This window comes from Adiantum capillus-veneris, chromosome 29, assembly GCF_014529385.1.
Source record: "Adiantum capillus-veneris isolate H3 chromosome 29, ASM1452938v2, whole genome shotgun sequence".
Taxonomy (NCBI): domain Eukaryota; kingdom Viridiplantae; phylum Streptophyta; class Polypodiopsida; order Polypodiales; family Pteridaceae; genus Adiantum; species Adiantum capillus-veneris.
Genome location: NC_140959.1, coordinates 40,944,722 through 40,956,743, shown reverse-complemented (window position 1 = coordinate 40,956,743; position 12,022 = coordinate 40,944,722). Strand labels below are relative to the sequence as shown.

At 45.0% G+C, this 12,022-nt stretch overlaps 1 protein-coding gene across 1 annotated transcript in view; it reads left to right on the top strand.

The window, feature by feature from the left end:
- Positions 1-266: 266 nt before the first annotated feature.
- Positions 267-12,022, top strand: part of LOC147419079 (uncharacterized) — a 53,269-nt gene continuing 41,513 nt past the window's right edge. Inside the window, exon 1 of the mRNA XM_086506382.1 lies at positions 267-1,724. Coding sequence (XP_086362508.1) covers positions 309-1,724 — 1,416 coding nt within the window. The 5' untranslated portion in view covers positions 267-308. The remainder of the gene's footprint in view (positions 1,725-12,022) is intronic.

The following is a 12,022-nucleotide window of genomic DNA, read 5'->3' as shown; positions in this document are numbered from 1 at the left end:
TTATTTATGCAGCTCATTTCAAATCGCGACGAATAGCATAGTGGTAAGGCAGTGTGTCAAGAAGTCCGAGGTGGCGAATTCGAACCCTGGTGCTCCACCTGCATGGCGTTTTTCTCTTCAAGGCCCAAAAGATTCTGTAGTATCTTAAATGATTCCCCTCATCGATCGGACTCATGATCCACTGGGAAAAGTGTCAATTAGTCTCGTCGTTGGCCCCACCTCCAAGGCACAATAGTCAATAGAAATCTTTAGTGTCGCTCCTGGAATCTTTTGGGCTAATGGCACAATTTTGAAGTGGTTTTTCACCGATGGCGTCTGCAACAGGTGACGAGGCAAAGCTACGGTCTCTCCTGGTTCTCTCTTCATCGTCAGCAGAGCACATTACCGATGTCTGCAGAACAGCAGAAGCCGTCCTTCAAGGCTTGCACTCACCTGCACAGGCCCGTAATTTTTTCGCATTTGTTCTACCAACTCTTTTGCAGAAGATTTTCGGCTTCCAGGAGCAAGAAGGCGCCCTTCCCTCTTCGTTACCAAAAACTTCGACGCATTTGCCGTCTGCACCTTCCTCTTCTTCGCAAGGGTGGCTCTCTGTTGTCTCTTCTTCACCTAACGATGTCGCTGCCAACGCCCTTATCTCTCTGCTCTCTCCCTCAGGTGTCCTCTTCAATTCTTTGCTCAAATTGGACAAGCAAAACTCCTCTTTGCGCTTCTTTTTTCCAACAGAGAGACTCCCGGGCTGGGTGCAGCATGCACTCAGGGGCATGCCCACTTCCTCGCATTCTCCCAAGAGAGCACAGTCTTCCTTACATGTGCCAAATCTCTTCACGGACCGCATGAAGCCAATTCCAAGTGGAGCTTCACAGGTGCAACTCGATACCTTTGAGTATTTTTTCTTCTGGTTTGCCTACTATGCAGTTTGCAAAAGCGATGGCAACACTACTAAGGAGCAACCCAACAAGGAAAATTCTGCTCTCAAGTCTCATAGAAAGTCTTTCCCAACCTGGGTCGCCAGCCTCCATCACCATAGACCTACTTTGCCCAATTGGGCTGTTATACATACCCCATCAAATGAAAGGAATAGCAATGCCAGCCCCAATGTGGATCCTTACTTGCAGCTTTTACAATTGTATCTTTCACATCATGTCCGTGTATCTGCATCATCCAGGGTTTCACCTTCTTTTGGACGATGGGAATATGATAGACCATCTGGAAATGGCCTGACGTGTTTTTCATCACGTACAGAATTTCTTCTTCAGACCTTTGCAGAGTTCTGGCTTATAGACGAGGGTTCTGCTGATGCAGCTTGTTATGTTCCTCCTAGTTTGCAATTGACAGATGCAGTGCGTGTGTTCGTCAATCATATGAACAAACTAAATTGGACATCCCCTGGTTCTAGTGCAAGCTGCACACTTACAAAGATCATACAAAGGCCGTTGTATCGGTTTCTTTGGCGGCCTTTCCAAACATGGACAGCTATGGTACCTATAGAGAAGGCTTTTAGAATCATAAATATATGGCTGGACTTTTTACAACCTTGGGTTGCAGATGAGTCTATGAACCTCAGTTCTGATTTTGCATCAACAGCACACATGTTTTCTGAGAGGTGGCAGGGATTTGTTTCTGCAAACTATCTGTTCTACACAAATCTCACCATTTATTTTCTCGAATTTGCACTCAAGTATATGCATTGCAATTTGGAGGCTATGCTGCAGATGATATCTAAGGTATTTAAAGACATTTTCTTCGTTCTTGCAAGTAGAGTAATCAGTTGGTGTTAATTTCAGTAGCAGCATGACACAGGTGCTCATATTGTTTTGGCTTGTGACAAGGTTGGAGAAGGGATGTCTTTTGTTTGTTTTCAGCCAGTTAGTCACTTCAAAGATTACCATTAATTTCATTTCGTAGTTTCAGGAGTAGTATGTTTCGGTTTTTCAAAGTTTCGTATAGCTTAATGGAGGAGTGAGAGTATCATGCTTGCATTGAACTCCACGGTATAGTATGGTCTCTTGCATTATGACATGTTACTTTATCTATAAAGCTGACATCACTTGCCTAGAGAGGCCTTTAAAGTTTAAATATGAACCCAAGGCCACTCTCCTACTCAGTTGGCTGACGAGCAGCTGAGCAGAGGACCCTTGGACTCTGCACTTTGCTTAAGCATTAATATAAAAATAAATACTGAAAGGGGCGCCAGACTTTGAGGTATTGGGCCAATACCTCTAGGCACGGAACTACGCCGGGCGGTGTCGACTCTATTGAATTGTGACTAAGTTTTGTGAAGTGTTTTTAAGTGATTCTCTCGTGTGTCGTGCCATATTTCCAACCTGGGGTGTCCAAGTCCGTTACAACCAGATCTACCATGGTGGTCCACTGAGGGTCCCCAAATCTGAACCCCATAAAGCATACCTGAAGCCACTAGAGTGTCAAAAAACCACAGCTTTGTTCGAGGTTCCTGAAACTGGACCTGCGAACACATCTTCTCCAATCCTCCCAAGGCTGCATAACCTCTCCTCAATCTAGTCTCTGCTGCTCTCCTCAATGGAAACACAGGTCCACTGAAGACTACCCCAATGCATCTGTATACTCCATCTCTTGGCCATATGTAAAAGTGGGTGCTGACCTCCTAACCCACTGTGGTGTGGTGTAAAACACCATAAGCTTGGTTTTTTTCAAGTTGACATGCGCTATCGTGGGCAAATGTGTACAAAGCATCTAAATTACGCTGCATCCCCTCCGAGGAGTCAAAAATCAACACAATACCATCAACATATAACAACAATGGGATCCATGTCCCTCCCATTTGTGCTCCTCTATCACCATCCCTCTCAATGTAGTCAGCAACCTCATCCACATACATGCCAAATAGTGTAGGGGATAGCGGGCAGCCCTGTTTCACCCCAATAGTGGAGTGAACCAAATAAAAAATCCCCTCTGGAGTGTGTATATGCCCCACTTTTGACCTGTATAGGGCCATGATCCCCCAAATCAACTCTTTGGGTATCCCCATCTCTTGCAGTCTGTGCATCAATCTAGCTCTAGCCACTGTATCGAAGGCTTTGCGGAAATCTCAAAGCAATAATAGTGCCGTCTCCCATGTGATCTCCCCTCCTCAATAATGGCTTTGAGTGTCAGAAACCTCTCCTGAAACCCGCATGTCCTGCTGCCCATACACCCTCTCTCTCTACCAATCTACTCAACTGCTGCTCAAGGATGCATGCGTACAACCGTGCCAATGTGTGTCCAATCATGATAGTGCGGTAGTTTCCGTATTCCATAGGGTCCCCTGACTTGAAGAGAGGTACGATAGTGGACAAACTCCAAGTATCAGGTAGGCTCTCGCACATGGCACAGTTGAACATCACTGCTAGAAGCTCTGCAAAGTAGATCTGTGGCATTTATAAAATGCTCTGTCACCAGGCCATCATGATCATATGCTCTCCTATTCTTCATCTTGTCAATGGCTTTCTTTACCATCTCGGCGGTAAGGAAAGCACACGTGTGTGGACATGGCTCTAGTGGATGTGTGTAGAGGGATGACTTATACTGACCCCATACCTCCGTAGAAGTGATGGCTGTGGGGGAGAGTGCTGTCACAAACTAATGACGTGGCATCACCCTGTGGGCAGCCTCTGCTAACGTAGACAGAACTGTACTGACAAGCGGGCACGGACAGGCGGACGTGGCAGAGTGCCACGTGGCAGCAATACAAAATTTGGCTATTCGCGTTGACATGCTGATGTGGCAAAGTTGTACGGATCTTTTTGCACTGGATGCTTTTACTGACAGTTTTTGAGTTTAACGCTTTTGGGACTCAATTGCTTTTGAGTTTCATGCTTTTGGGGCTTTCTTTTAGCACCCCTTGTAATCTTTATAAGTGACCCAAGGGGGCTTGTCACAAAGTGATGACGTGGCGGACAGCAGAAACCCTAATTTCTCGCTGAAACCCTAAAATTCCTGCAAACCCTAAAATCTGCCAGAAACCCTAATTTACAGAAACCCTAATTTCTGAAAACCCTAACCCTAACCCTAACCCTAACCCTAGGACAGCAGGGAGATGATTCCGGAAAATGCGTTGGCCTCCTAACGTGGCAGTACGGCAGCCTCCGAAAATTGCGCTGGCTAAATTTTGCAGCTTTTGCTTTCTGGTGTGAGTTTTTGGCTACGCAATTGGAGAAGAGAGAGAGAGAGAGAATTGGATTGCTTTATTTTTAAAACTCAAGGGAGTTTGAAAGAGAAAAAAATAGCTTTTGCTTTTATTTTTTAGAGCTTTTGATTTTGAAGCTTTTGGGGCTCTGCTTTTGGGCATCTCTTGTAACCTTTAAATAAGTGGTGAGGGCTTCACTTCTCAGAGCATTTGGACGCACATTCTGAGAGTGAAACCCTAGCCACTCTCTTGTACTTTGATCTGATTAATATAAAAAGAAATACCGAAAGGGGAACCAGTCTTTGGGGCCACTATCTCTAGGCACGGAACTCCGCCGGGCTAGTGTATATCTATTGTGATCTGACTTGTTTTGAAGTGGTTATTTGGTGTTGCCGCGGTTGATTCTTGACTTGGAGTGTCCAAGTCTGTTACAGTGGTATCAGAGCACGGACGATTTCTCTTCTACGGGAAATCCGATCCCCGATTTTTATTTTCCGCGGCACCTATGGCTTTAGGCAATGATCAGTCGACTCTCTCTGCATTTGGAGATGCGGGCAGGGATCACAACGAAGATTCAGACAGAGAGTATAGCCCGCCTCGGCCTACTTAGGCGCAGCAAAGAGAGATGACGCGTCGTCAATTGATCGGCGATGCAACAAAGATGATGCTCAGTTTTGCGAAGGATCCGAATTTGGCAAAATATACGAGCGAGACTTCTTTTCAGGAAGTGCATGCGCAGTGGCAGAAAACCACTACACCACCCCTAAAACCCGCTCTCAAGAAACCTTCTGATCACAAACAGCACTCAGAGAAGGATTTACAAGAGGTGGTTGATGCACGGATTGCTCAGCTTTGTGACGCACAGAAGAAAGTCAAAAAGCACGGCAAAAAGTAGAAGAAAAGCACTGACTCCCTTGGATGTTTGGGTCGTCAGTCAAATTTTGATAAGGCAAAGAAACAGAAGAAGCGTATTCGATTTGAAGGAGTACCCAGTTCTTCTTCTTCTTCTTGTGATAGTCCGGAAAGGGCAAGAAAAAAGGCAAAGAAGGCTACATTATGCCCAGAGACTGACAGTTCTACTGAGGACTCGTCTACAGACAGCTCAGATACTGATCATGGAAACTTTTATGCGAACAAGAAGAATTTTTACAAAGCCAACCAGTATGACTTTCTCGAAGACAAAAGCAAGAAAGTCCGAGAGTTTAAGGAAGGTGGCCACTCGATCAAGTTTGATACTTTTTCAGGATACTCAGATGCTTCGAAGGCTTTGTCTTTTATATAGCAGTTTGACATCGCTGTCGCGGGAGGACGCTATTCAGAGCACTCCAAGATTCAGAGAGCTACCTCTTATCTTAAGGGGAATGCTCGTACTTGGTGGTCCACGCTTCTTTTAAACAAGACTGCGCCAGTTAAATGGTTGAAATTTAAAAAGCTTTTTATTTCTTCTTGGTTGACACAAGAATATGAACGAGATATACGAGCTGCTTGGAACCATCTTCGGATGACTAAGAAAGATACAATCAATGCTTATTGTGAAAGATTCTGGAGCTCTTTTCTACCCGCCACTTCATTCAAGGAGATCTCATTTAGAGAACAGATTGAGCGGTTTACCTTGGGTCTACCTACAGAGATCTGAGATCACTGCTTGGAACAAAAGTCAACTTCTATTTCGGAGTTGATGAGTCATGTGAAGCGGGGCTTTGCCATTCACTCTAGCAGTCTGACCTACCCCACAGATGAGGCCATGACAATGACACAACGAGCCGAACAGACTTCTGGGAATGAAAGTAGAAAGAAAAAGAGCAACTCAGAGAAAAAGGATGCATGACCCAAGCTTACTCCTAAGGAGAGAGCTCGCTTCATCAGAGAGGGGAAGTGCTTTGGATGCGGGGAACATGGACATATCTCCGCGAAGTGCCCTAAAAAGGCACAGAAAGAACAGAATGATAAAGACGACGACAGGCCTGAGAGTTCGAGAGCAGCTGAGGAACGTGGTAGAAAAGGCAGATAGAAAGCAGAACTGGGACCTGCACCGAATCTAATGAATGAAAGTACAAACTTTGCCGCTTTTGGGGCAAAGTGAAGGCTCAGGAAGCTCTTTTGAAGGAGCCAAGGCCAACTTCTTTTCACTTGGAATTGGCGGCTCGATTTGAAATTACGCCCGACAGACTGACGCCATAGGCGGAGGTAGTTCGACTGGCACCCAGATGGGATGTTGCCATTACACTTGAGCATTGGCAAACTTCGTTTGCAATGACAGGGGTGTTCAGGGCACGTGAGTGACGTTCTACTCAGATCCCTTGGTACCACAAGAACTACGCCGTGGTTGACTACCGGGCCGAGAAAGCGACTTTGATAAATGAAGGGCTCAGAGAATTGTTGTTAGGTGCAACGGAATGAATGTTGTATTTTCTCAAGATTAGTGATCTTTATTGCTCAAGGTTCCTTTTAGTTCTTTAGGGAAAGAGAGAGCTTTCTGTCACAAGGCGGGCACCACGTGCCAATAGAAAAGAACAGATTGAACAGACTTTTAGCACTTCAATAACAACTGAACTGAAAGAGAGAGATGACACGCGACACGGAGTGGCGGAATTCCACCCCAGAGAGTATTGGCCCCAAACCTTGGCGCCCCTTTCGGTATTTCTTTATATTGCATTATCAAAGTACAAGCCGGTACTCCAGACTCTACACCTTCGTACTGAAGCATGCCAGAGAATGAGCCCTAGCCTCATATTAAAAGGCCCTTGGCCTGAAAAGCAGTTTATATGAAAAGCTTTCAAACTCAAAAGCTTCTCGTCCAAAAAAAACATAAAAAGTTTTCAAAAACTTCTGGTCCAAAAAGCAATGCCAAAAGCTGCCAGCGCAATTTACGGAAATCCGTACAGCCTGCCACGTCATCATGTCAGCGCAATTTTTGGAATTTGTCTGCTGCCTTAGGGTTAGGGTTAGGGTTTTTGGCAGAAATTAGGGTTGCAGGTTTTATGGTTAGGGTTTTCAGAATTAGGGTTCGCAGCAATTAGGGTTTCTTGCAGAAATTAGGGTTTGCAGGTTTTAGGGTTAGGGTTTTCAGAATTAGGGTTTCAGCAGTTAGGGTTTTTGCAGAAATTAGGGTTTGCAGGTTTTAGGGTTAGGGTTTTCAGAATTAGGGCAACCACATCATCACTTCTTCTGTTACTTGTTCTTCTTAGGGTTTAGGCCCCTCGGCCGACATCTGCAAGTTGGATCCCTTCTTCAGGGCTTTGACACGTCAACAATTTGTTACACTTTCCGTCTTGTAGAGTGCTGTGGTCACGAACAAAGTGAGTGGATTGTGCGTGCAAGTGAATGAGACTGAGAGAAGGAGAGAGAAGAGATACGACACCGAGAGGTTGTAAAACCCTCCTCCGAAGGCCCCACTCTCCTCGGCGAGAGTGGTCTACTTGATTGCACAAATGCGTACAATGCAAATGCAATGGACAGATGCAATGGGACTATGCCGATGACGACGACCACGATGACGACGACGATGGCTGAAATCTGAGATCTTCTAATCGCTGAATTTTGGGACTGTTTCGGTGGCTGAAAATGACTGTTTTGGCTGCGTTTTCTTCGCTGAAAAATGAGGTTTCCTAGGGCTGAAAACTGATGGTCTTTACGGGTTGAATCTGCTACACTTTAGGTGAATAATGCCGGTCTTAATTTGCTGCTGAAATCCAAAAACGCAAGGGGCTGAAATTGGTCCTTCTGTCGCCGGGGTTCTGCAAATGCAAAAACGCTAGGCTGATCTGCTGTGTCGTGATGATGCCGGGGCTGAGCTGCTGTGCACAAATCGCCAAGGCTGATCTGATGCAAAAACGCTAGGTCTTCTGTGGAGAAAACGCCAGAGTAGTCACGGGGGTTGGTCTTGTTGAGAAGTTGCCTGTTGAGCAAGGTGCTCCTGCTGTCTCTTCTGCCAAATAGTGCTAGCTCTAGTTTGCTTATATATTAACTTAGCAAAATTGCCCTACCTACTTTTGTTGGAAAGTCACTTAAAAATAATAAGTGAAAATCCCAATAAATAGGAAAATAGGCTAAATGCACTGGAAAATTCCCTTAACTGATGCTAATGGATTCTGATGGGAATTCCGATGATCATGCTGTGTGCAACCGGAGGATATGCATCTATGCTAAGTGACTGGGCATGCACGGTCTACGAATAGACTCACAAAAGTGCCAGATCATTGCTAATCTAACTTGCTCGGACTGATTGAACCTTGTTGTGGTGTAGCTTGTCCACGGACACATAGGGTTGGGATGTGTCACGTGACATCCCCTCCTTTTCAAAGTGAGGTACTGGTACCGAACTGTACGGCGTCGAGGGAGATCGCCAATAGCATCCGGAATCGTGGAAGGGACTCTTCGCCGGCCCACGCTGATGTGTGGGTCATGCGGTACTTGAACTTCATAAAGGTCTGCAAAGCTTGCTTCTTTGGGCCGCGCCGAAAGTGACACAAAGTCTTCTGTGGCTCCTTCAATGCTTCAACTTCGTCGAGAGTCATGCTTCTTTCTTCTTCAAGAATCTCCATGGTTGAAAATTCCTGAAACCACTTCCAACACAAAACCATGAACATACCTATTCCATGTAAAGTGAGTGGAAAAAATCTTGTCTTCGCTAAAGACTGTGTATGCAATGTAGATGAACATAGAGACGGAGTGACAACCCGTTCATCAAACACATGCAAACAATGAGGTCGAATCTTTTTTGTTTGATCGAAATCAATCAACTGTGGCAAATCCCAATGGAAATGCCCATGCTTGGTGCTCATACTATCATGTGATCTTTCGGAAACTGTGTCATGCCAAGGAAGAGACATGGAATGCGACTTCCTTATATACAAACTTTTCAACTTTTCATGAAAAATCCACATACATTCGTGCTCATCCATGAGAGAAACGTGCTCAACATACAATATGTCATGCCTAGGAAAAGGGATCACATAACGATGCTGACTAAAATACAGGAAACCTTCACGAATGAAACAATTGAACAATGCGTGTGTATCAATCATGCGAACACATAATACTTCCTGTGATGGTTCTTTGGACCAAGGCTCGAGAGACAATATCGCTTCTTCGGGATCTATCTAATCGTCTTGTGGGGGATCTGTGGACCTGGACTCGAAAGCCAAGATCGATTCGTGGTGATTGATCGAATCTACAACGAGGTTAGCTTCGGTAGAAAAAGCATCAAGGTGCTCCTGCTGCCTCTTCTGCCAAATAGTGCTAGCTCTAGTTTGCTTATATATTAACTTAGCAAAATTGCCCTACCTACTTTTGTTGGAAAGTCACTTAAAAATAATAAGTGAAAATCCCAATAAATAGGAAAATAGGCTAAATGCACTGGAAAATTCCCTTAACTAATGCTAATGGATTCTGATGGGAATTCCGATGATCATGCTGTGTGCAACCGGAGGATATGCATCTATGCTAAGTGACTGGGCATGCACGGTCTACGAATAGACTCACAAAAGTGCCAGATCATTGCTAATCTAACTTACTCGGACTGACTGAACCCTGCTGTGGTGTAGCTTGTCCACGGACACATAGGGTTGGGATGTGTCACGTGACAATTGTACTTCAGTTTCTTTACTCATTCTTTTGGGAGAGAACTGAATGATGGTTAAAGGTTGAATATGTTTTGACCTGATTAAAAGAACGCCAAGATTTTTCTCCACACTCATGCCGATTGCTTTTCAGAGGGCCTGAAGATCAAACCATTGATCTGATACCTGGAAGCACGTCACCGAACCGGCCACCTTATCGTGTGAGCCGAGTACAAAATGAAAAGATTATGAACCCACTGAAAGACCTCTTGGAAAAGGGTCTTGTCCAGCATAGTACTTCATTGCTCTCCACTATTGTTGGATTTGAAGAAAGACTGAGCTTGGAGAATGTGCATTGATTATAGAGCTCTCAACAAAATCACCATCAAGAACAGATTTCCGATTCCTAGGATCGATGATATACTCGACAGGTTACAGGGATCCTCGTGCTTTAGCAGGATTGATCTGAAGAGTGGATATCATCAGATCCGAATCGCGACGGGAGACGTCTACAAGACAGCCTTCCGGACTACTTTTGGATTATTTGAGTTTTTTTGGTGATGCCTTTTGGCTTAACCAATGCTCCTGTGACATTTAACCGGATGATGGACGGGATTTTTCGAGAGTACAAGCTATTTGTTGGCACTTTTCTTTGATGACATCATTGGTTTTTCCAAGAATGAAGCAGAACATAGAGATCGTATGCTTGAGAGATACATTTTTTTTGGGACACTTTGTCTCAGCAACAGGAGTGCAAATGCATCCGGTCAAGATAGACACTATCCGTGATTGGCCCGATTTGAAGAATGTCGATGAAGTTGAAAGCTTCTTGGGATTGTGCTCGTACTACAGACGGTTCATACGAAAGTTTGCGGAGGTTGCTTCCCCTTTGCATATCTTGACACAGAAAGGAGTCCCTTTCTCGTGGGGATCCACAGAAGTGACTGCCTTTCAGACATTGAAAGAGAAATTGACTACGGGACCTATTTTGACTTTGCCGGACTTGCAAAAGTCATTTGAAGTATATTGTGATGCTTGTGGTCGTAGTCTGGGTGCGGTCTCGATGCAAGAAGGCCATGTCATTGCTTACGAGAGCCGATTGTTCTCTAGGCCGGAGATGACAACACATATATGAGAAAGAGCTTTTGGTAGTGATCCATGCTCTTACTCAGTGGCGGCACTACCTACTTGGAGCGGATTTTACTGTCTTTACAGACCATCAGAGTTTTCGCTACTTCTTGTCACAGAAGCAGCTTTCGGAAAAGCAGATGCGGTGGGCGAACATCTTGTCACAGTTTCACTTCCAGATTGTCCATGAGTAGGGACAGAAGAATGTGGTGGCAGATGCTTTGTCTCGGAAGCTGTTGGATCTGGCTATTTCCGCGATACATCATAGGAGCTTCGAGGATATGGTCGATCAGTATGCCACAGATACAGATTTTGCAGATATTTTCACACGGATACGGAATGGGGAGACAGTAGCTGGATACTCCCTTCGGGAAGGCTACTTGATGAAAAAGACTATGTTGTGCGTTACACAGCCATTGAGGGAAAAGGTTATGACTGAATGCCACTGTCCACCTTTTACGGTTCACCGCGGCATTGCTACCACCATGAAAGGGGTAGAGAGATATTTCTTTTGGGCGAGACTCAAGAAAGATGTGGAAGAGTTTGTGCGCAGTTGCTTGGTATGCCAGAAGGTCAAGTTTGACAGGCACAAGGCACAGGGATTGTTACAGCCTTTACCCATACCCACCCGCCCCTGGGAAAGTATAGCGATGGATTTCATTTTTGATCTCCCGAGAACACAGAGTGGTCATGATGGTATCTGGACTGTTATTGACAAATTTAGCAAACAGGCTCATTTCATTCCATTGAAGAAAACAGTCAAGCCGGATCACTTAGCGAGATTGTTTGTGGCCCAGATCTTCAGATTACATGGCATGCTTGAGACGATTGTCTCCGACACAGACCCCAGATTTACGAGTTTGTTTTGGAAGGCAATTTGGGAGAACATTGGCACGCGGTTGCAGTTCTCGTCATCGTTCCACCCGCAGACTGACGGGCAATCCGAGATTGCCAATTCAGTGGTTCTAGATTTATTGAAGTCTTATATCTCAGATCAGAAGACTCAATGGGAAAGATATTTACCTTTGGTGGAATTTGCCTACAATAACACGATACACTCTTCGACGGGGAAGGTGCCATTTGAGATTGTTGAAGGTGCTGCGAAGGTTCCACCTTTCCTGAGCACGAAAGATAAGATCTTTGAAGCGGATGAATATACGAGATCTGGATACGGCTTTTGCCAAGGTTT